The 24,906-nt window shown below is 40.7% G+C and overlaps 3 protein-coding genes across 7 annotated transcripts in view; 2 read left to right on the forward strand and 1 right to left on the reverse strand.

The window, feature by feature from the left end:
* Window positions 1-82: 82 nt before the first annotated feature.
* cybc1 (cytochrome b-245 chaperone 1) lies at window positions 83-3,833 on the forward strand. Of its 2 annotated transcripts, XM_026177260.1 has the most exons (7): window positions 83-270; window positions 394-521; window positions 1,193-1,280; window positions 1,404-1,445; window positions 1,540-1,710; window positions 1,814-1,958; window positions 2,926-3,833. In XM_026177260.1, the coding sequence occupies exons 3-7, from the start codon at window positions 1,193-1,195 to the stop codon at window positions 3,080-3,082; spliced, it is 603 nt and encodes a 200-aa protein (XP_026033045.1). In that variant the 5' UTR covers window positions 83-270; window positions 394-521; the 3' UTR covers window positions 3,083-3,833. The 2 variants fall into 2 exon arrangements, with proteins under 2 accessions (XP_026033045.1, XP_026033044.1); XM_026177259.1 differs by lacking the exon at window positions 394-521.
* hexd (hexosaminidase d) lies at window positions 3,328-8,911 on the reverse strand. 3 transcript variants are annotated; one of them, XM_026177254.1, is made up of 12 exons: window positions 8,853-8,911; window positions 8,254-8,341; window positions 8,050-8,165; window positions 7,769-7,856; window positions 7,526-7,690; window positions 7,264-7,447; window positions 6,999-7,070; window positions 6,424-6,622; window positions 6,184-6,345; window positions 5,983-6,090; window positions 5,238-5,327; window positions 3,328-4,186 (listed from the first exon to the last, which is right to left on the reverse strand). In XM_026177254.1, the coding sequence occupies exons 2-12, from the start codon at window positions 8,338-8,340 to the stop codon at window positions 4,015-4,017; spliced, it is 1,443 nt and encodes a 480-aa protein (XP_026033039.1). In that variant the 5' UTR covers window position 8,341; window positions 8,853-8,911; the 3' UTR covers window positions 3,328-4,014. The 3 variants fall into 3 exon arrangements, with proteins under 3 accessions (XP_026033039.1, XP_026033040.1, XP_026033038.1); XM_026177255.1 differs by lacking the exon at window positions 8,853-8,911 and having other exon boundaries at window positions 7,526-7,678; window positions 8,254-8,519; XM_026177253.1 differs by lacking the exon at window positions 8,853-8,911 and having other exon boundaries at window positions 8,254-8,518.
* ogfod3 (2-oxoglutarate and iron dependent oxygenase domain containing 3) overlaps window positions 8,622-24,906 on the forward strand; it is a 32,524-nt gene continuing 16,239 nt past the window's right edge. The window contains exons 1-7 of one of the 2 annotated variants that reach the window (XM_026177258.1): window positions 8,622-8,807; window positions 10,427-10,653; window positions 12,148-12,223; window positions 12,361-12,403; window positions 15,458-15,522; window positions 16,329-16,385; window positions 16,848-17,001. In XM_026177258.1, the coding sequence (XP_026033043.1) occupies window positions 8,740-8,807; window positions 10,427-10,653; window positions 12,148-12,223; window positions 12,361-12,403; window positions 15,458-15,522; window positions 16,329-16,385; window positions 16,848-17,001 (690 nt within the window). In that variant the 5' untranslated portion in view covers window positions 8,622-8,739. The remainder of the gene's footprint in view (window positions 8,808-10,426; window positions 10,654-12,147; window positions 12,224-12,360; window positions 12,404-15,457; window positions 15,523-16,328; window positions 16,386-16,847; window positions 17,002-24,906) is intronic. The other variant, XM_026177256.1, reaches the window with a different exon arrangement.

Raw genomic sequence — 24,906 nt, forward strand, 5'->3', positions numbered from 1 at the left:
TTAAATGTAAAATTTAAAGTAAAAAAACCTTTCTTTCTTTCTTTCTTTCTTTCTTACTTACTTTTTTCTTTCTTAAGCTTTTATTTTGAAGGCGTGATGAAGTATAGCTCGCCCTGTTCCTGGAAGGAAGTGTTTCCCTTAAGGGACTGTTTTGTTGCAATAATATGAATAGAACTTCCTTATATTTTCAGCGGTTGCGTTCCCTTGTACGCATTCTTCTTTCCTAAATCTACAAGGCAAAATTTTATAAGAAAAAAAGGCGATTTTAAGGTAAGCAATACAGATTTCATATTACTGTCTTTACCTGTTCTGCAGAGATTGTTGTCACGCTGAGTGATCGTGGTCAGCAGCAGCAGCAACAGCAGCGGCATCTTTCTTGTCTTGTGTTTTCAGATCCAGTTAAAAAAAAAAAAAACCGTATGTCTGATCAGAAACATATATGGAACAAAAATGTAGATCAAGCCACGAGAACAGTTTGAGTTTTATTTTGCCATCACCCCTGTACAGCAGTACAGCAGCAGGTAGGTCTATGCCACTCAGAGGACTGAAACATGTTAAAACATCAATGTGTGACCATGAAACACATTTCATCTTTGATATTTCTTCAGTTAGAAAACAAACAAACAAACAAACAAACAAACAAACAAACAAAAGATCCACTGCTTACAGCAACTTGTCTGGATTATTTTTGAGAAACCATCTTGGTTTATTTTGAGGTAATCCAAGCTTGTCTGATTTGCAAGGGAGGCTCTGGGGTAAAAAAGTGAAGACTTGGTCCCTATTGAACAGCTGTTACTTTGCTGTCTGGGCATTGTATTGAAGCAGAGCACAGGTCTGGTATAGCTCCTTTTGGGGTTTTGATTTGATTAATTTTAACTTAAAGATACGAAATATAAAAGCTGAAACTGAAAAAAAGTGCAGAAAATACATAGGGTGATTCACTAGTTGTTTACATTTCACTGAGCTCTGGCTCTATCAGATTTATTATAATGGCAATTTGAAAATGAACACAGACGTGAATGTTTTACAGTGGCTCTTTAAATTGAGTTCACTTAAAACAGTCCCTTCCTTTAAAGGAAAGGTCTGTGAAATTATGGAGTAAAGCAGGTTTTGCAAGTTTTTGCACTTTTCCCACTGTAAGAAATCAAAGGTTTTAGTGTTTCTAAACTGCTGGGTTCTTGTCTTTGTTTAGATGGGATACATGACAGTAGAAGACCAGAGCTCCACCCTGCTCCACCTAAAGAGATCCCCGGGGATCCGTTCATGGTCTCTTCTTGTTGGTAAGTTTGTTTTTTGTGCAAATGTTGTTCCCATACTCAAATATGACATGCGCTCTCACACTTCAGTGATGGAATATTCCCTTGAACTGCTCCAAAACCATAAGCCTCTTATTTTCACTGCAGGTATAGCATCTGTTGGCTTAACAGCTGCATATTACAGCTCAGGTATGCAAGCTAAAATTTATATGATATGTCATCTTAACTTCCAACACTTGAGTACAGCTTTCTTTTCTTTCCTTGTGTTGCGTCGATCCCGCAGACAGCATCCCGTGGAAGCTCTTCTACGTGGCCGGCTGTCTGTTTGTGGCCATGCAGAACATGGAGGAATGGGAGGAGGCTGTGTTTGATAAAACCAAGAACCTGATTGAGCTTAAGACCTTCAGTTTATACACTTTAGTCCTGACTCTGTGGAGGAAGGGCCAAGAAAAAGGTGAGTAAAACCACAGAGGGGGCTGGTCACTACAGCTCCATTAGTGAGCTGAGAGGCCACAGTAATGGATCTTACCATTGTGTTTTTTCTCTCCATCTCCCAGTTGTGCTGGATCTGGACCAGCTGTGCGATATCTGCGTACAGGAGGAAAGGGTGCGTTATTTGGGAAAAGGTTATCTGCTGATGCTGAAGCTGGCTGCAGGCTTCTCCTACCCCCTCACTCAGAGTGCCACGCTCGGGGGACGCAGGTAGGTCACCGGCAGTTGACAGTTCAGCACAGGATCTGATTTAGTATGAAGTTGTTGCTAGATGAAAGATAAAATAGAGGTTTGATGTTCAGATTTTCAGTATATTAACCCCATAAAATTAAAACTTGCAGTTAATACATGTTTAGCTACCAGTTTATTAGAGGGCTCGCAGCTAAAACACAACAACTGTATAAGAGATCCTTCCTGCATTGATTTATTTTGTGGCCAATCTAGAGGCTAGAATTTATGTTGCTGTTAAACTGTGCTGACTTCTACAGATAGATGTTTGTTATTCAGCCTGCCCTCATCAATAAATAAATCAATAGCTCTCTTACACAGTTCAAACAAAAACCAAAGAACACAGAATTGACTCCAAAACAGTTCTGTTAGATTTTAATTATTTTAGCTAAGAAACCACCAAGTAGATGTGTGTGCCAAGTGTTATATAAACATTAAATGAGTCGCCTGTCTTCACCGTTTAAATCGGTTCAAATCAATTCAAATCAATTATATCTCTACAGCGCCAAATCACAACAATGGTCGCCTCAAGGCGCTTTATATTTTAAAGTAAAGACCCTATAATGACACTGAGAAAACCCCAACAATCACATGACCCCCTATGAGCAGGCACTTGACGACAGTGGGAAGGAAAAACTCCTTTATAGCAGAAAGAAACCTGCAGCAGAACCAGGCTCAGCCATCTGCCACGTCCGGTTGGTGGTGAGGTGTGGGAGACAGGACAGAAAAGACACACTGTTTGCTTTCTGGTGTTCACTTTAAGATTGCTAACAGGAATTATTGTTGCATGCTAATTAGCTATCGAGATGTGATGGCTAATAATACCCTGCAGAAAAAGTACCACAGCACTTTGATTACTACGATTTGAGATGAACATTTATTCATGAATACACTGTATTAATATTTGGATTTATTTGGATCTGTTTTCTGCACTCCGGTTACTCCTCAGTGATGTGGAGGCAGTGGCTGCTCTGCTCAAGCGCTTCCTGGCACTGGAGGAACTGCAGAAACGTCGGCAGCAGGAGTATGAGGCTGAGTACGGGGACGCAGAGGATGAAGATTCTCTAGACAATAGCACCGACTCAGATGAAGCAGACAAGCTGTGATCTGTCTGAAGTGTAGTGTTACTCTAATGTAAGGGAGATTTAATTAGGGGCAGTGCAGCAATGCAGAGCCATTACAGAGGGTGAGGTTTGTGCAAGGCCCTTAATATATAGCAAACTCTAAGCATGTGCATGCATGTGGAACAGCAGGGAAAATAACCCTTAGTTTCTACTTACAGTCTTCCTTGTTTGTATTTTTACTGGTAATAATTCAGTTATATGTTGTCCTGCAAATGTTCACAATTTAGGAAATCTTGGAATAGACCTTTTTATTTCCCTTTTGTTACATTCTAAGTGGAGTCTTCTTTAAGCGAGTATTATTTCATCATCTTTGAGCTAATTACTGTTTGAGAGCACACTTCAGATTACAGATTTCCCGTGCCTTCCTACTGAATTTGAGTGTTTGTGTATGCGAGCCTCAGGAAAGTGCTTTTCCCACAGTTTTCTGGACCACCCCGCTCATAATTGTCTTTTTGCGTGTTTATTTGAACCCAGTAGACAATCCAGATGAATGCATGTGTAAACTGTAATTGAGCATGAAGGATCTTCTGAGCTTAGTCAAGAGTGAATTATGTGTCAAATGCTTTGACGTCATGCTTGTCTATCTTGTAACCTTTACCTGTTGTTGTTTTTTTTTAAAGTGAACCAAAGACTGTATCTCAGGAAAAGACTTTTGTGCTTTTGTCAAACTTTGTCTCATTCCAAGTTCAAATGTGTGCTGCTTTAAGGGAATAAACACTTTGTTTTTTTTAAACTAGGGTTTGATTTTTATTGTCATTGTTACATGTAGCTCCATTTACATATAGCAGTTTACTCTCACATAAGCGTAGAACCCTATATAAAATCACTCCTTTGAACTTTAGTGCCAGTGTGTGGCAGAAATTAGGAAGGCTTTATGTGAATTAATCAGCAATGTCAAAGACGGAAAAGTGATTCTATGGCACCATCTCCTTCAAACAGGCTGCAACATCCTCTGTTATCCTCTGAAGAGGAGCTGTTACAGGGCTGACGTGTTCCTCTATCCACTCCTGGACTGTTGAATCTGGGTAGAGACTGGCCATCTCCTCTCTCACTGCCTCCACCTTCTGCTGTAATGTAGCCAAATACCTGCAACGTGACCGGAAGAGAGTTTAAAGCCATACAGACTAAGGTTAAGACTTATCACGATGCTAGCTCACAGGCTGAGCTAAGTGCTAAAATGATTTAAATAACTGTTCTATTCTGCACATGCTTAGCACATATAAATGGAACCACAAAATATGAGTTTCATGGCAGCACTTACTTACAGGGGCCCTTTTTAACTATAGCCCGAAAACAAGTAACTTGTAGAGGTAAAACAAATTTTCTGTCTGTTTCCTTTGTGATTTCTGAAGAAGATATCAGTAAAGCAGATGTAGTTTCATCTCTAGGTTTTTCTCACAGAGCTGTAACTGCTGTAAAACATATTCGTTCTTGCATTAAGGACTTCAAGCCTATCTGGCACCACAGCAAGCTCCTTTTTGTACATGTTTTTCCCAACATCTGTTGCATTTATTATCAGGAAACTGGTGCCATTAAGCCAGTCCTGTTAGATTTTATGGGTAAAAAAGCATCATAAGGACATTAGAATTGCGTCACTTCATATCTTCTGAGCATCCCTTTGAGAATTTCAGGAAATAAAGACATTCTCTGTAGACTTGCTCTGGTAACTAGTTACCTAGAAAGGTGTGTTGCTACCACTGTCACACAAAATCATGTCAGACATGATCCCTCTATGGTTTATTGACAGCATAAAAGATGCTCCAAACTTCTGGGTCTGAAAAGTGAAGCTATTGTGAAGTGCCCTAAACCTGAATTCTTCTCATTGGTCACCATGGAGCGATCCCATTAGCTGCACAGAGTCTACGAAAAATCGCTCTTGGCTCTGACCTCAGCATACATGTAGGATTACAAAGTGCTTGTTGGCCAAACAGGGTCACACCACTTCTTCATTTTGGCTTAGCTTTTGTTAAATATCATGACATATATATCATATAGTTTAATTGAGGTTCTAGTTGCCTAATTTTAAGGATTTTTAAATATATCCTGTACATGCTGTACTTTCTTTTTACTATGACTGCATATTCTGTGTATTTTTAATTTTCCACATTTTGGTAAAACATAAGGAAGGTGTGCTCACAGGGATGCTTGGTTGTGAATCTGCATGGTGATTAGCGGGGTAACAGTTTTCCTCTGCCGCTGGTATGGGCTAAACCATCCTCTCACAAACCTGCAGAAACACAAGCATACAGTTAAATCTCTACACTGGAAAAAAATAACTCTCGACAAATCTCTAATAAAAATTTATTTGGCACCTGTTAGCTTCACATTTCTAAGTTATACATAGCACTAATGTTAGCTTGTTAGCTAAAAGCGGGCTCTAACTAAAGTTAAATTAAAAAAAGATCAAACGAAGAATGAAAAAATTGTAGTATAACCTTTAAAGCTAATTGTCCAAAACCTAAAATGTAAAAATGAAATTTGTTTTACGATGGCTTCATATTTAGACTTCATTTTATAAACTTAGCAGCATAGCTTACCTCACTGCTAACAGGTAGCCCGTGCACTATACCAAACACTATACCTAACATATCTGGCTGTCTTGTAGTAATTGCCAAAATAGCAACACATATAAATATTTTTAATAACATTTTTAGAATGTTTTAAAATCTGTCTAAAGACTTAATCCATTCCCACATCTCACTGAAACTGTTGTTCAATAACGACATGACTGACTAAATTTTAGTTCATGTTCGCAGCACACAAATATCCTTAATAAAGTGGTACACTGTGCACAAATCATAGATGCTAGCCTACAGACATGAGGCTGAATTGGCATTCAATTCCATTTAAATGAAATGTTATGATCATTTCCCATAACTTACATGCTGTTTTCAAAAAATCTTATATCTTCTGAATTGAGGAGTGCATTGAGCTCCACAATTAACTCAGCCAGCCTCCTTCCTGGGAACACTGTGTCAGCTACACATGTCCTGAGGACCGTGGGGAATAAAATCCTGTTAGCTTGGAGATGCATACATAGATACAGTGATGGTGTTGTTTATTACAACGGTGTTAAATCTCACATTCCCATGGTCTCCACCTCCACTGATGAGATCCCCAGCTTCCCGGTTACTTTGCTCTGGGCCTCAGCACTGAACTGTCCGTGAAGGAGAGTCTGGAGACAGACTGCTAGTGATGGAATAGCCACTGGGATCAGCTCACACAGCACTGACAGATGGTCATACCTGATGAAGGGTAAATGATGGCCCACATAAACATCTTATTTTCCTTTTACTCCGTGGAGAACGTCCTCTGCTTCTTACCTTTGCCAGCCTGTGATGGCAATACCCTTTATATTTACAGCAGGAGACAAAGAAGCAGCCACCTTCAGCCACTGCAGGTGATTATCCAGGTGTCTCTGCGTGCTGGTCACACAGGTGTAAACACTGGTGGAGCCTTTAAAGGAGCTGGCTGCCCAAAGATCTGCCATACCGGCACTACAGTACTTCTCCAGCAGAGACACTGAAAAACATAGTTTGAGAATATTCAGTGTTTATTCTACTTACAAATGTAACTTAATGAATAAAGCGGATATATAGGTTGAATTTTTCCCAAGTCTTTAAAATGTAAAAATGGCCATTCAGAATTTCAACTTAAATTAGTAAAACAAGCTCAGTCAATTTAAGATAACATGTTGAATCATCATTAGGTCACATATTTTTGGTTGTATTTACTCTGTTCATTTTTACCCCTCATTGATATCAAGTTCTTAAAGCTTCTGCATTTGAAAACATTCTGTACTAGCAAAAAGAAAACTTACAGAAGGTGAATTATTAGCCTGAAGTCAATAGTTTTGCAGTGCACTGTTTGATAATGTACATCTGTGTACTTTACCTACCAGTTTGGGACACATCCAGGTTTGGGGTGTAGTCCCACAACATAGGCTGGACGAGTCCCACTAAACCACTGGCTTCCATATGGATTAAAAAAAACAGTAATTAAGAATTTTTTATCATAAATAAATACAAATCATTTATACTGTACAGTTTTAGCACAAGAGTCTGAAATGTTTTTTTGTACTAACTTTATTGCAAAGTGGTTTTAGACAGTATTTAGACCCGTACACGTACAAGAACTTCAAACTACCCTGAATATCACCTCACCTTTCAGTGTGTCCAGGCTCATGCCTCTCATCATATCATCCCACATTATGATGGTCATATGAGGCCACGCCTCCTTGACAGCCCTGGCCACCTTGGTCACATGACTTAAGAACAGTTGCTCCACTGTACGCCCAGGTGAAGCCAGCCACAACTTGGACTCCTCGCCCTCACCCAGCATGTACACCTTGAGGACGCGAAGACGAATGTAAGAGATTCAGTTATACATAAACAACTGGTTCCCCCCTGAAGACTGACCCCTCACCTCATCTGCTCCAATGTGGAGCGTGCTGAGCCCCGGATGCAACTCTACTACCTGCCTCAGCATCTCCATCACCACCTTCACCCCCTCCTCTCTGTGGGGGTTCAGGGTTCCCACGCAGTGTGCCACCTCTCTTAGGTGCCACATGGATCGGTGCTTTAACACAAACTATGACAGAGATGAGATGAGCGCAGGGGCGACACAGAACTCCCATCTTAAAATTGAGCCACATGCGACACACCTCACCTCCATGTGACCAAATGTCTGCACGAGTGGGATCACCTCCATCCCCTTGGATCTGGCGAATTCCTGCATAGACAGCACCTCATCTCGGCTGAAAGTACAGCACGCAAAAATCAGACAGTCTGATAAACCAAAGCATTTCTACAGCAAGTCTGCACTTAAAATATCTCTATCAAACACAGGGAGGGTTATGATTTTATTAGAGGATCTTTTATTGTGAAAAGAGATTAAAAATCCACACACAGTGAAAACTATTTAAGAAGCACTAGATCCCCAAACTGCACCTGTAAGCAGGTTGTGCTGTTGCCTGGAGCAGCTTCAGCTCCCCATCATAAGGAAACACATCCTCATACTCCACCAGCAGGCCATCCACTCCCAGTTCAGAGAAGAGCTCGATCAGCTGAGGATGTTAGCACACATGGGGAACTAAAAAGTGACAGAGCTGTAAATACTGTTCATGTTGCAGCAAGACCCGAGTGGAAGCTTACCCTGTGCAGGTATTCAACTCGTGGAGGAGCACCTTTTAAGTCCAGGTGCACCACTTTCTTCCCTTTAGGCCAAGGTGGACAGCTCATTCTGCATGCATACACAGAGCCCCACTCACTTGTACACTTTAATCACAGATGAAATGTTAATATTGTGGCGTAAGCCCGTTCTCTTACTGTTTACTATCAAAATGATGATAACAGCCGAGCTACCTACACTGTAGCCTAGCTATGTTGTTTTCGCAGCTATGCTCTGTAAGTGCAACTCAAAGAGACCCGAACGTGGTCCAATAGAAAAAAGGCTTTCCCTTCCCCGGAGCCAATAGGATTGGATTATACGGGGCAAGCAGGAAGTAGAGAGTTTCGGGAGCTTGTACAAGCTGTTGGCGGGGTGAGCGGTATGGTTTAGTGGAAGAAGGCTGTGAAGACTGCGGCCGTGTGTGACTGTATGCGTTTCTAAATGCTACGTAGTAGATGTTTTAAGGTGGAATGGCTCCAGTACGGCAAAGAAACGCGAAGGGTGCGAATGCAGCCGAGATAGAGAAGAAAATTAAAAGGTGAGCTAAAAAAAAACAAACAAAAAAACGTGCTAATGTGCTCACCTGTGCACGGCTGTACGGTGTGAAAGGGGAGTGTGTGCCAGTCAGGTGCTGTCACCGTGTTTGACCGCGATGAAACGTCAGCTGGCTAAATGCTAAGCTAATGTTAAAATAACACAGGTATAGAGTGTTCAGGTGAACCAAATACTTTTAAGTTGTGCTTTCCTGTACACAGTTTTCTCATAAGTGAATCAATAATATGCACATAATATTTGCATTTCACATAATTATGCAGTGACATATATTGACTGAGTATTAATGCCCGGTTCAACAATGATCCAGCCCCAACTAAAAACTTCGTCATTAAGCATGTATTATATGTATATGTACACTGCATATATACTGCTTAAAAATAAATTAAGGAACACTTTGAAAACACATTACAACTCACTGGGGGGGAAAAAATCATGTCATAACACTGATATGGACTGGGTAATGTGTTAGGAGTGAAAGGATGCCAGCTGTTTGATAGAAATGAAAATGATCAACCTACAGAGATCAAAGAAACCCCAAAAAATCTAAGTGGGGAAAAAACGCAGCAGGCTAGTTCACTTTGACAAAATTTCATTGCAGGAACACAAAATAGTACTCAGTAGTTTGTGTGGCCCCCCGTGCGCTTGTATGCATGCCTGACATGGTCCTAATGACATGATGAATTGTAACCTGGGAGATCTCGTTCCACATCTGGACCAGGGCATCGCTGAGCTCCTGCACAATCTGAGGTGTGAACTGGCAGCAAGGTTTGGACCAAAGATAACGTCCCAGAGGTGTTCTACTGGATTTAGATCAATAGACCTAAATCCCTCCATGGATTTTCCTCCTCAGACTGTCACTGACCCACCGGTCATTCTGAAAAACATTACAGGCAGCGTAATGTTTTCCACGGCTTCACCAGAGTCTTTCAGGCATGTCACATGGGCTCTGGGGGAACCTGCTCTCATCTGTGGGTTAAGGACCTTCTATGGCTCTGTCTAGAGTTCCTACCTGTCTCCATGCAATTTCCTTCATGCTCTTGAAGCTGTGTGGAATGCAAAACTAGTAAAAAAAAGAAAAAAAACAGCCAGAAATAGATGGGATAAGACAGATAAGATGGGGGAAAATGTCAGTGGCCTCTACCTGTAAAACCTGTGGTTCCTCTAATGAACCAGTTGTAACTAATTAACTGTTCAATATCCCAGAATTTTGATGTTATTAGTGTTATTTAGTTTCCACTGATAGATTTCACTACTTCAACTATTTGTTCATCAATTTAAGGCGGTTTTTCATTTATAGCCACATAATTATGTATTTCACTGTTATTTAGCCATGACATTTAATGAAGAATGTCATTTGTTTTGAATTTGCCATGCAGTTTCTGTGCATTAGAAATGGAAACAAGTATGAAACAATACAATCTTGGATTTTCCTATCATACACACAAATGTGGGAATCTTTTTAGAAGTCAAATAATTACTCAGTACATCCCTCTAACTGTTACCTGAGAGAGAAATGGCTTTAGTTCATCTAAACATGTTATGGAAGTTCTCTCAGAATTCAACTTCAGCTAATTATCTGGAGCTTTTCTCTGTCTTGGTCAGAGGTAATGCACTGAGGCAGGGATCGTCATGGCGGGGGTCCCGTTTGCTTGTGGCCTTGCTGCTGGTCGCTTTGTCTGCATGTGGGGCGGCAACGTGGCTGTACATGACCTCTTTGGACAGTGACGTCACAGAAACTCTGGTCAGCCAAGGGGAGCTGGTCGCACCTCAGCCCAGAGTCTACAGCGTCCAGTGCTCTGAAGACTATGACAACTACAAACGCTACCCAGGTAAGGCTCCTGTTCTTACTGCATAATGTCAGCTAATCAGCTGACACTCCTGTGCTGAGTAAACATGGCAGGGTTGAGGCTCTGTCTAGTTAATGAATAACATTTTAATCCAGCAGCACATTTTTGGCTTTAAAATCAAACTGGAACTGTTATTAGTTTTTCACAATTGCTTTTTTTAAGTTTGTCAAATGGATTGATTTTAAAGTTTCCTCCACTAGATGGCAGCATAGTACAGTATCTCTTGCACATCTCTTTACAAGGCTCTACAAAGCTACAGTGCTTAAGGTGAAGCCCCAAATTTATGTACTTGTACCCAAATATGCTAATTGCGTCCATCGGTGTGTTTGTGGTTTGTATCGCTGCATCTGTGCTCAGGCCTTTATCACGGTAAAAAGAATACAGCTAAGAGTCAACATCCCCCTGTTTTGGAATGAGTGGCAGACTTTTTGGAAATCTGCTGCTGCTTGGATTGTGAGTAATGTGGCAATAAGTGATTTCTTTTATTACTTATAGCACTGATCACTCTATTAAAAAAGAATCTATTATGCTTTTTCTTTATTTTCTGGCATATATCTACTGTTATATGATGAAGTTAAAAACTTTTGTCAACATGTAAGTAATCCCTGTAAGCGAAAACTCGAAATGCTCAGTTTTAGAAAGTTTTTTTTGTTTTCTTTTACGTTTTTCTTTGTATGATGTCAGTGGAAATCTGACCTATTCTAGTTTTTATTTTGACTTTCTTTTAAATTCAGTTTAGCTTCTAGAGTGGATTTTCTAGTTTCACTTCAGTATTTATTGTTGTAACCCTGCTGCTTGGGCAGGCAGAGGACACCTAAGTTTGTGAAGAGGATAGCTGGAGAACGAGGTGACGGAAGAGCTTCAAATCGATACCAAGTTCGAATCTCAGCGACCTCAAGGTCAGAGGTCAAGTTTTGAGGGGTAGTACTGGCAGTTGCTAGTATTTTTATGGTGTTAAGTCCTAGTTTTGTGTTAAGTTTTAGTTTAGGTTTTATTATTAGTTTCAGTATTGTTTTTAAAAAATATTATTATTCTTCGTAGGGATGAGGAGGAGGAGCCTGATAATGTTTAATCTATTCTAGATACAGAGCCTGCTGTCCTGTCCAGTTGTGTACTAAAGTGGTACTGTACTGGTGTGTTGTAGAACAGAAGTTGAGCATATCATGTGGCACTTTTGAAGAACTGTTAATAATCTGCATTCCCAGAAGTCATGGATAATTGATCGAGGCTTGCATCTGTATTTGTTCTCTCTAAAACATGAGGGCTGCCCACAGCTCAAACTGTGCCTCTCCAGTGCCTAAAGATAATGAAGTGAGAAGCTTTAAGCAAGAAATTATACCAGTCAAGAATCTGGAAGTAAGACTGGACATGTTTTGGCAGTACTGCTTTTATTATTACCCACTTTCCCTGTCTACTGACAATTATTTTTATGCTCCTGTTGTTTTTGAAAACCTCTCCTGGCCGTCCTCTCCTCAGGATGCACCCCTCAGAAGTGTGGCCGTGCTGTCACAGACGGCGTGGTGACGAGGGAGGAGGCTCAGACACTCAGGAGGTAAACAATGTCATTCTGAGAGCGCTGGGTCTCATTTCCCTCCCTTCCCTGCTACCTTTGTGCTTTTCTCCTTCATCATCTTCTGTGTTTTGTGGTGCAGCTGAATTATTCTCTGTGCTTTTGTCTCTGGCACACAGGTTGGCTGAGAGGGGGCTGGCTCTGGCTGGGTCAGAGGGAGGAGTGAGTATATCCCCAAATAATGCTGTTGGAATAACATGACAGTAGGGCTGCCACAAATGATTATTTTGATAGTCGACTAGTCACGATTATTTTTGCGATTAGTCGACTAATCAGATCATCATCCATTGGACGTAAAACTACAGCTTATTGCACCAGCAGCATCTGCTCTTATATAACTATCATTAGCTTACAGCTTTAAGTGTGTAAGGTCTGTGCTAACTAAAAATAAAGACAAGATGATAGTTTATTAAATTTTAATGAAATTTGCAGATTGTTCGGTGAAGTTTAATAAACTCCTTGCTATCTAAAATATAACAGGACACTGGAGTATATTCTCGAGCATCTCACACTTCTGATGATCAGCTGTCTGCTTGACGTTTATTCAGCTGTGTAAAAACTATAACTTTGATCTCAGCCAAACCGATTCACTCAGGAACAAATAAAATACTAAAAAAGCCAAACAATAACATTTTTAAGTTATCTAAGTGACTTATGTATGTTTAACCTGAGTAGCGAAAGACAGCGGTGGGTTTGAAAACGATTTGCTGGGAGTCCGGTGTTCTCACGGCTCTAGTTAGCCTTGCCCCCGGCTAACTATCGAGCTAGTGGGTAACAGACGTCTCCGAAAACGTCGGAGCGCTTTTGAAAATATGTGGTGTCCTGATAAACTGAGCAGATATTTGAGGTTTACACAGCTACATTCTCGCCTGAAAATATGTTAAACGTTTATTTTGTGACCCAGAAAGAATAATAAGAGTAACATTAAAACTAACTAGCTGCCGCCATTGTTGGAAACTGAGCTGGGCTGCGCTATGAATTCTGGGACAGAGCTACTTCTTCTTCTTCGGGGTTTAACGGCAGCTGGCATCCTTGTACATGCAGTGCTGCCATCTTCTGTTTCAGTCCGTTATTACACTCTTAAATACTACTACTTATTCCTGCGTCTTTTGGGATCTTACAAAGCTTCAAACGACGCATCGACTATTAAATCAGTCGTTGACGATTTTGATAGTCGACGTAATCATGACTAGTCGACTAATCGTGGCAGCCCTACATGACAGTGAAGCAGGGATAACCCGGCTATCTCTGAGACAGCAAGCTTTCAACAAGTGCATTTATACAGGATTAAATGGGTGGTTCGTGTTTTTAATACTAATAAAGCATGAAATATATTAACAAACAGCCTTTGAAATTAAAACTAACATGAGAAATATGGACGTCACTCCAAAACATCCACTCCCACCTTGTTTACTCAGCTTGAGTGTTGATTGTACGTTGCATTAGAGTTTTTGTATCATGGCTGGTATATTTTTATAGCCAGTTTGATATTTACACATGTGTCCTATAACTTGTAATGAGAGTGCATTCATGTGCAGTGTTGTGAAATTCATCCTATCGTGGTAAAGTTTCATTTTATAGACATTTCAGTCTCTTTATAGATACAGAAGTATTAGAGGAAGATGACAGAATCATTTTTTTATTAGTAGTGAAAGAAACTTTACCCAGTTAGTAAGATGGGATCCTCTCATACTGTCATGTTGAAACTGATCTTATCTTATCTTATCTTATCTTATCTTATCTTATCTTATCTTATCTTATCTTATCTTATCTTATCTTATCTTATCTTATTTAGAAAGAGGGACAATGCATATTAATGAACATTTTAACAAATGCAAATGATTATAGCCTATACCCTTAATTTCCATCTGCAGACCCTCTGGCAGGTTGGTGTTACACACAAGTTAGTAAAAACATACAGATACACTATTTACAGACAAAAAGGACAAAAACAGTGATGACATCATATTAGAACAAACAATGACAAGAAGAGTGGACAGCAGAGGACAATATAGAGAACAATAACGGAAACAGGAAAAATGTAAACATTTGTTTTAAGAGACACATTTTTCTTTCTTTTGCCAGGAAAATGAGAACTGGGCACATGTGCAAATATAGATGGAAATGCAGTTTATAAGGCAAAAACAATTCTTTAAAGCTTAAAAGTCAGTATTTGTTTGACTGCTTTATTGTGGGTTTTGTTGCAAAGCAGCAATCTGCAGAGGGTAAGCTTTAATACAACAAGGTAAATGAGCACTGAGGGTGACTATGAGCAATCTCCCTTCAACTTTGTATTCTACGTCAAAATGATCCCACACTGTTCAGATGATTAATGTATGCATTTGTCTACATCCATCTGGGAGTGTGAGCAGAGCTTTTGAATAACCCATCCGTCTTTAAAAAAAAAAGAAAAAGCTGACAGGGGAACAGAAGGAAATCCAGCTGTTTTTTTTGTTTTTTCTTTAAATAAAAAAATAATTGAATCTGTCATGGGCTGTGTGATATGTAAATGACTCGGTATGTAATGGCTTCTTTTGAGAAAGTCTAAACAGTTTTCTTAAACACCCGGGCACTGTAGTTTTTAGAAAACTAATTGGTATGTGGCACATTTATTAGGAATTAGTGTCTGATGAAGTTTTATCAGCAGTTCTAGGAAGCCTGTTCAACAACAGGAATGTGTATGTGCTGTAGTTATTACATCTGTGTTTTTGTTGGATGTGAATGAAATAATACTCCAGTATGAACCTAGAAAGCACCACTGCTGTAATGGGCCCTCTCAGCACTTGAGGGCAGGCTTGAGCAATAACTAGAGCTTTGGCTCTTTTGCTGTGGAAGATGAAACTGGGACTGCCTGGATGTTCCGGGCACTCTCCAGTAATGCTTTCCGCTCCCCCCAGGCCTGGTCCACAACCAATAAAGGAGCTGTTTATGGAGTGTTAAGACACTCACATGAACCGAGGGGAAGCCACAGAGAGACTTCTTTGAAAATGACTTATTTTCAGATCAGTGTCCCCGAGGAGTTGATAAGCAATAACAAGTAAAGGGCAGAGGGAGAACGCCCCAAAAAGGCCACTGAGGGATCAGTGTTGACCCTTGAAACGGTCACTGTGTCATGCTTGTACCAGTGCACATCAACACTTTGGAATTATTTGTTCAGCTGACTTGTTTTTTGTTGTTATTTGCACACATTCCAGTTCTTTTGTTTGTACCCTGCAGGCCTCCATACTGGACCTGCACTCTGGAGCCTTGTCGATGGGAAAACAGTTTGTTAACATATACAGGTGGGAAAGTACATCAGTTTTTTTATTTGTTCTTCTATAGATCGACACAGAAACTGTGTAAAAAAAAAAAACATAGACTGTTCGTTTTTATGAATGGGGAAACTATCCATAGAGGCCAAACTGTGTTACATACCAGGCTGAAAACATTTTAACATGCTGATTTATGGGGACTGACTCCTTTTTGGAACTGCAGATTTTGGCGCTTCTGCATTGGCTTCATTTTACAGCCCTAGACACTCGGTACTTATGTCTACAAGGTTTTTCCAGTTTGTTCCCCAGCAGGAACCACCTACAGCATCATGTGCAGAAATCTAGTCGTAGTATCGAGTTGACAATCAATCTTAATGATGACGGACTCTGTGAGCTGAACTCTCCAGGTTCAGCGACCCGCACGAATCTCATTCATCAGCGCTGGTACAATCAGTTTTCTGCCTCAGTTTCCTTCCGTCGCTCTCTAGTCACATAGCGCAGGTGGCTGACACGAGATCCTCAGGGACCATCTGGCTGACTTTAATCAGGAAACAGTGACGGTGGTACTCCCAGCTCACTTCCCACCCGGTTAGCCTCCCCTCCGCTGGGGACTTCCTCATGCGAAACAGTCAGATGTTCAGAATCTGTTGCGTTTGGACGGTTGGGTGGGAATACCTGTCTGGATAATAGTGCACTGTGCTGTGAAATATTAATTTCTCCTAACAGATCCCATCTCCTCTGCTCTGTTTCCCCCCCTGTCCTCCTCTCTGTGTTTGTGTCTCTGATTGGCTGTGTCTGGACCTGCCTGTGGTTGTGCGGTGGGGATGTGACTGCAGGTATTTTGGGGAACGGCTCAAGGATGTATTCACACAAGAGGATTTCCAGCTTTACAGGTGATGAAGGAACCGTTATTAAAAATCTTTCTGTATATTTTTAGAGTTTAAACCAAAAAGAAACACCTGAATTTTTAAAATGGTTACATACGCAATGTTAGTTGTTAATACATGTCCTGTTTTATTTGCATCGATAAAATACAACTATTACATCATTTAGATGTACACATATTTAGGTTTCGTTGTTCCCAATGTGCACATACAACCTTTCTATTATTAAAAAGTAACATAGAACTAAAATGACTGAACATTGTCACAAACCTTTTGCTAATAGCAGTTTTAGTGCTCGAGCGTTTGTGTAAATATCAGTGCTTGTTGAGCCCTGCAGAGCTTTATTTGGGATATTTTTTAAAAGCTCGAGCAGCGCTGCCTGACGGCGTACCCCGGTCATAAATCATTCTGTTTGAAGAAATAAAGTCAGAGCTTTCAACCTGTCATATTGTGTCTGTTTATCCCCGGTAGAGATGTGCGTGGGCGAATCCAGGAAGTTATCGCTCAGACGTTTGGTTTGGACCCAGCTTTGATGTACCTCACCAAGCCCACCTTCTTCTCCAGGATCAACAGCACGGCAGCCAAGACCCAACACGACGAGTACTGGCACCCGCACATTGATAAGGTAAGGCACAAAAACCGGATCCTCGTCTGTTTTTCAGAACAAGCAAGAAAAACTAAAAGAACCAGTCCGACATTATGTGTTGTTGTCAGCGACGTTACCTTGTTAAGTTTAAAGCCCTCCACAAGGTAGGTTTCATATGGTAGGCTAATTCATTAATCATTAAATTAACAGAATAAGGAAATAAAAATGAATTTTTACTAATGTTAGTGAGTTATCTCTGTCCGTGTCAGTAGTCTGTGCAATAGAGGCAATTAATAAATTTTATATTGTGGTAAACACTCACTGGAAACCTCATTAGGTGCATCTGTTCAGCTGCTTATTAATGCAGATATCTAATAAGTCAATCACAAGGCAGTAGCCTAATATATTCAGGCATGTAGACATGGTGACAGCAACATGCTAAAGTTCACATTGAGCATCGGGATGAGGACGAACGGTGACGTGAGTGACTTGGAACGCGGCATGATTGTGAACTTGTTTGGGTATTTCAGAAACTATTTATGAACTGTGGATTTTTTTTCCCAATCAATCGTCTCCAGGGATTAAAAATAATTTTTCAAATAAAATAAAATATCCAGTGAGGGAATCCAGTTTGTGACAATGTCTGATGCCAGAGATCAGAGGGGAATGGGCAGACTGATAGGAAGGTAACAGTAACTCAAATAACCACTTGACCTGTGACTTTGACATGTACTGTCAGAATTTGGTAGAAATGACATGAAAGCATGGATCCTTCCTGCTTTCTATCAGTGGTTCAGACTGGTGGTGGTGTAGTGGTGTGGTTGATATTTTCTTGGCACAGCTTTGGTTTGTAATAAGATGATAATGGCTGCAATTACAGCCTCAGGGCCTGAATTATCAAGACTGTTTATAGACACAAAACTCCGAGCGAATATTAACAGGACAATTTCAGTGCCGGATTGCTGAATTATCGAGATAGCAGCTGAGCGCAAAAAAGCAAATGGTTTCTTATTGAAGGCTAAAGTCAATTATCTGGCAGAGAGACCCCCATAGAGGATGAAGATCAAGTGAGATTAGAAAACAGTGGCCCCATGGATATTGTGTCTCCAGTGATTCCATTCAGGTTAGTAAAAGGGTGTATCTCATTATCTTGTTGAACTGAGTGGGAACCTTTTTGCAACATCAAAGCAACAGTGAAAATGATCTCAAGGCCTCTCCACCCACATCTTGTTCTCACTTAAAATGTATTGTAGACTTTTCTGAAATGAACAAAGATCTGAATTTCTGTTAAGCTCAGTTTGTTTGCTACTAGGTCACTTTCAATGAAGAGAAAGTTGTCAGTACTGGAAGACTTTTCCTTTTACCTTTAAGCGAGGTTGCAAACATGTAGTGCCAAGCCCACTCCGGTCTGTATCTGCCATATATGTGATAGTGATGGGAATTCCAGCTCTTTTTAGAGAACCAGCTCTTTTGGTTCGGCGCACTAAAAAGAGCCGGCTCTTTCGGCTCCCAACCGGCTCTTCAGGTTGTTTTGTTGCTTTAATTAATTTTTTATTATTAACAACAATATAAAATTATGCACAAAAGGAATTACTAATGTAAAAAAAAGTGGTTTTATTTATATATGTTTATATATAAATATATACGGTGGCCCCTAGAGTACAAACACGTACAAACTCCAAAAAGCACGTACAATTCCAAAGCACGTACCCCTAAATAGGGATGGGTATCGAAAACCGGTTCTTGTTGAGAACCGGTTCCCACTGTTTCAATTCCTTGGAATTGTTTGCCATTTTTGCAAACGATTCCCTTATCGATTCCAGTCGCCCTGAATGACGTCACCACGTTGCGGAGCGTCATTTACCTGGCAGGAAACACGGCGCCTAAGCGGCTCAAACGCTCAAAAGTTTGATTACACTTTACGAGAACGGATGACAACAGGGCAACTTGCAATACTTGCAAAGTAGATATTTAATTTAAGGGAGGAAACACTACGAATATGCAAAAGCATTTGCTCACAAACACGCGATGACCTTAAATGAATGTCGTGTTTTTAATTCCTCTCTGGACTCGTGAATCTCAACCCAGCAGCAGCGGTAACGTTTGCACGTCCTCTCCCGTTAATGCGGCGGATAAATAATCAACTAACAGTGCATATTATGTTAGCGCGATCTGTCTTATTACAAAACCTGCCATTGCTGTGCATTTAGGTGACCATGATGAGAGAGACAGACAGAGTCTGGCTCAGATGCTGGCAGTTCTTGCTGCAGTTTACCATTAGCGTCTCCTTTCAAGCCAGGATAGACGAATGTCACCGAGCAGTGACTAAGTTTTTGGTGTGCGTGCCACACCAGAAACTCCCATTTACCACAGCAGATGCTCCGATTTTCGGTAAGTGAATGTGTTTAATTGTAGGCAGGGACATTACTGGATATTCTTGTGTAATTGCTACAGACGAATATTTATTTTATTATTTTACATTTACGATTTTCTTTCCTGGGGACGCTGTGACACCCCATTGAAGAGCCGTAGGCTGGATCTCTTAAGATGTCACTGTTGGGTTTGTAAGGCCATGTTACTCCTAAATTTCTATCTTGTTCAAAGAGAAGATATAAAACAAAGTTCTAAGCTATTCGACCTTAGTGTTCTCCTTTTTTAAAAAGAATCGATAAAGAATCGAATCGTTAAAAAGAATCGAAAATGGAATCGGAATCGTGAAAATCTTATCAATACCCATCCCTACCCCCAAACCCAGGTTGATTTTCAGAAAAATCAAAGGATTGATTTTAAGTGTGCCGTATGTTCCCAAAAAACACGGTATTAACGACGGCCCGCTAGCATGCGCTACCAAAAAATGCTTTGTTGCGTATCTGACGGACGAAAGCTAAACCAGTTCCACACCACTGAAGTTGCAGCACTTTTGCAAACCGATTCTGGTTCATCCGTTTCATTCAACGATTCGCTTTCACCCTTCTCATTCTCCGTCGCCGCCATGCTTTTTCCGCCATGTGCGTATGAAAACAAAGGCACTGCGCATGCGCGCTTTACCCATATTCTATCACGATATTTCATTTTCTTATCGTTGCCCAACATTATACCGGTATTACCATGAACGGTATGATATGGCCCAGCCCTAACACCTACTAATATTTTTTGATCATCCCTTATACCATCAGTTCAGCAGTTCTAAAACAGCTGCTGTTTCACATTTAGACATGGTTTTACATAGATCATGGCTTCAAATAGGTGACATTGCCATGCAAGGCAGGTTGTTAATTTCCTGTAGCCCATGTCTCTGTTATGTAAACTCTTCACATCCTACATCATTCAGTCATAATTTCTATTCATGAGGTGCAGCTTTAAAGCTCGCTGCTTTAATCTCGCGCTTTCATTTTACACTTTGGTCATTGTCATGACACATTCTCTGCTCTGCGTTTGAAAGAAGACCTTGAGGAAATTTGAGTTAGATGTGTTTTGATAGGAAAAGACCAACAAACTTTTAATGGCTTACAAATTATGTTATTAAGAGTGAAAAATGTGTTAGTAAGTAAATTCTGAAAAGAGTTTTCTTATTGGAAGAATTTCTTCTTGTATTTTTTTAATGTGTTACTGAAGAGCTGGTGAAAGAAAAACACTTTAAAATGTAAGAGATGTCCCTGAATGCTGCTTTTGCAATCGTGTTTAAACTGCACGGCAGTCTGAATATTATTCTGTGGTTCTCCTGCTACACGAGGCAGAAACAACATGTTTCTGTTACGTGTTCACTTTGCTTGTGACGATCGTGCTATCTTTCTAAGATTATTCTTGTTTGCTTTCGCTTCATCCTTGGTGTATACTTAACACCTAATGTGAGCCCTGTGGCCATATTAATATTTGCCACCTAATCGTCTCCTGCTGGCCTTTGACAGCTGGTAAAACTTAATCAGAAAGAGCCACTTTTTCCCCTCCATCTGTCTCTGCTGCTATTTTGGGGCTAATTGTCCAACCCAACTCTCATTTAAATGTAAATGGCCCTTGGCTGTCTTGGGTGGTCGATTTTTCTTCCCATCGATCATAGCACTGATACGGTGTCATAGCAGCAGTTGGGGTGTGACAGCACAGAGAGTGTGTTTTATCTCATATCTGGAGTTGTAATGAAATGGAATTGAAGGTGAAGACACGAGTGTCAAGTAGTCTGTTCATTCCTGACCCTTCCTTGACTTTTGCTGGAGTAAAGCTGCACATCAACTTACTAACATGGTAATCACCCTGGATTTACCCTGAAATACAACCGCTCTGATGCACCCACCAAGGATAATTGCACTCTCTTCAGACAATGTTTGCAACTCCACCAAACAAACGTATTGTCACCAAACACTCAGATCTTTTCACAGCCTCAAATAGCACCTGGTCCATTTTTTTTACAAAGGCTGTGTCACACTGTATCACACAAAGATGGCATCTTGCATACACTCATTATTTTACACTGACAATGGGTCAGATGAATGTGTGTCGTGACAAACATATAAAATGGTGCAGTTCTGATCAGCCCCACATCAGTTGAAGGGACATTGTTGTGTGTTTGACTCATCCATGACCCACCAGTGTTCTTAGTTAAGAAGTTTATCTGTTAAGATTGTTTGGTACGTGTAATGCAGTCATTCTGTACCCTTAGTAGGAAAAACAGGCTTAAAGCAGAACGTTTCCACCTCTGTGCTTGACTGTGGACATGGCGTACTTTGGATCCCAACTAGGGAGGATCACAAAGACGAATGTAACAACATTGTCATCCCCTATGTAGCCGTTGTATCGGAAAAAAACTCAGGAGAGTTTTCTCCAAGCATGACATCCCGGTGTACTTCAGGCCAAGCAACGAACTCGGACAAAAACTGGTTCATCCCAAAGACAAAAATCCTAAACACAAACTTAACAATGTAGTGTATGCTGTACAGCATAGCGAGTAATGCCCAGACCTCTACATTGGAGAGACCAAACAGCCGCTTCACAAGCGCATGGCACAACACAGAAGAGCCACCTCCACAGGACAAGACTCAGCTGTCCACCTGCATCTAAAGGACAAAGGTCACTCTTTCGAGGATGCCAATGTTCACATTTTGGACAGAGAGGACAGATGGTTTGAAAGAGGAGTGAAAGAAGCCATCTATGTCCACTGTGAGCGGCCATCTTTGAACAGAGGCGGTGGTTTACGACACCAACTGTCTGCCATCTATAATCCAGTGTTGAGATCCCTTCCCAGACGCCTTAACGCCCACTCACATCCTGAGTCATGTGACCTCTGGAAATCACATAATAGGCTGGGGCTAGGTTTCACAATGAGCTCACCCAAAACCTTGGCTGATTGTGACCTACACCCGTTTTCACACCTTGGCTCGTGTGATTAGGTAGAGGATCATTAGGGGGTCTATGTCTCTCTTGGGGGGACACTTCCACAGGGTTTAAATCTGGGACTCTCCACCATTTGACCATTTGTCTTCAAGCAACTTAAAGAAGTCCAGATGCTTTTCTTTCCAAGCTCCTTAGACTACTTTGGATCATGGAACATTTCTCTTTCTCCAAACGTGGCGGGTCAAGTTGCTGCCAAACAGCTCGATTTTGGTGCATTAGTGCATGAATTCTAACTGCAGCACTTTCTCCATAGCTCCTGTAAATTATTTAGAAGTCAGCAAACTTGTGCCTTCTTGAGCAGGAGACCCTGCAGGTGTGTTACCAGTTGTGGACCACCTGCCTTCAGATTGTTAACAAGCTCCCATCGTGTAGTTTTAAGCTAATTTACCTCCTTTCTCATGATCATCCTCACCCCATCAAAGAAGATCGATGGTCATTTTGTTTCTTAAAGTTTTTGAATAATCGCAACAGCAGCTCTCACCTTGTTTTTTTTCTTTCAAAAATGACCTGGCTGTGTCTCTAATAAAACACTACTCTGCTTCACTTCAGCAGTATCAGGTAATGTTCATATGTTGATTCATGGTTTTTCTTCAGTTTTTGATTTATTACAGAATATTTAATTTAATTTAAATTTTAATCATCAAGTAAACATTTGCACTTCTTTGAATCGGTGTCTGGAAATAATTGTCAATAAATGTGTCAGAATGTCAAATTCGTAACTCAGTGTTTCGAGATAGGTGGAACCTGTCCTATTTAAAACTGGTGTTTAAGCCGTGCTGTTCTCTTTGCTTTCTGTGCAGTCATTGTAAGATGCACGCTAAACCATTTTCTTTTTTTCAAAGTTGTGGATTCCTTCAAGTCTAGAAAGCCAGTTAGATATTCTAACTAGCGTCTACGTTTAACTACATTCAATGGAGTGTAAATTATTTTTCACATGACTTTAAATACTAGGGGATTTTAAGCATCTTCAAACTCACTACTTTGGTTTTCAGACCTGCAAAATCCTTTTGAAACTTCAGCAGCGTTTGCTGTGAGCTTCTGTTACAGTAACAGTGTATAAGCAACAATTGGCTTTTACTATTAACAGATGTGTGCTAGGTGTGTTGCCTGGCATTGTAAATCTCAGTAATATGTTAACTTTTCAGATTTACAGTGTATGTTAGTAAAATGTGTTTAAACGTTAGCCAAAAATAACATCTTACATAAGATGATTCTAACTTCAGGCAGCTTCTCAGTCCCCATGGTTACACTATATTTCCATTTCACACTCTTCTCTAATTGGAGAACACAGGCGTTCGGGCACACGCACATTAAGAGACAAATGTTCATGAATTGTTAAAGTTTCCTATTGTAGAACTCGATTGGAAACACTTACGAGCGCTTTGTGAACGATGCCGGTTTGACGTCGTTTCAGGGATTCATAAAACTCTTAGCAGCTTACTTTTGTTCTCTCTTTGAAGTGAGAGGACTTATTTCACAGCAAGAAATAAGAGAGGCAGCCGTTTCTTGTTCCCTCTCAGCTTACCTTCAGATGATATATTAAGGTTTTGAGATCAGGCGCTTTCACGTTAGCACTGCTATTAGTTGTTCTGCAGAAACGGGCAACAGTTCACTTCCCATGAATAACGCTTGCTGCTGCTCAAAGCGGCATCGTTTTGACTTGTATTTGAGTGATTACAGATACGATGGGGGGAGTGGGAGGGAGGACCTGGCAGCAGGTAATCTTTGAGAGACGTAAAGACAAAGCTCTTCTTTTTCCACATGAGCTGCTGACACAGTGGGCACAAACAGGTGGCTGCCATCCTGCTGTGGGAGAAGCTGTGTGGTGTATACACAAAGGAACTTCACAATGAGTTTATGCAGAAAGTAACAAATCCGCCTGCCTGTAAAGAACATGCAGGTGGGATATTTTACCTAATGCTTTATGTGTGAAACTGCTGTGAGTAGATCCAAACTGTGCCTCAGAGCCTGGGGACCTCACGTGGAGCCAAAATGTACAGAAAGAGAGCTGCTGCTGCTTCTTTTACAGTGTGATGGATAAAACCTTCAGGGATATGATTCATGAAGTGATATGCATTGAATGCATGCGTGAACGGTTCCACAGCTGTAAATGCTTTTTGGAGCTTTTAAAATCAGTGTTGAGTAAGAATCCATACAATAACTTTGGGAATCCACGGAGTGACGCTCCATAGGCAGACCGGAGCCTTAGGTTAGTGCTTTTCAAACGTTTTGTCGCGGAGGTACAACAAAGAAAAAGCCAAAGGCATGCTGTCTGTTCTTTTTGTTGTATTGTGAAAGTATTTTGGGAACACATTTGTGACATGTGAAACCAGCAGCATTAGCTAGGCTTGTATGATAGGGTTCTCCCCCTCCCTCATATTGATAAATTAATTTTTTCACACAGGCTGCTGGTCAGTTTGTAGTCCTCTGTTGGGGCGAGGATCAGAATCAGAATATAATTGATTAATCTTAGATAGACTGATAGATCTACAGCGCTGTTTCTCAAGGACAAACAAAGGAGAAAAAATGTTTTACTAAGCGCAGTGTCACTCCTCCTCT

The sequence above is a fragment of the Astatotilapia calliptera genome, chromosome 8 (assembly GCF_900246225.1).
Source record: "Astatotilapia calliptera chromosome 8, fAstCal1.2, whole genome shotgun sequence".
NCBI classification, from domain to species: domain Eukaryota; kingdom Metazoa; phylum Chordata; class Actinopteri; order Cichliformes; family Cichlidae; genus Astatotilapia; species Astatotilapia calliptera.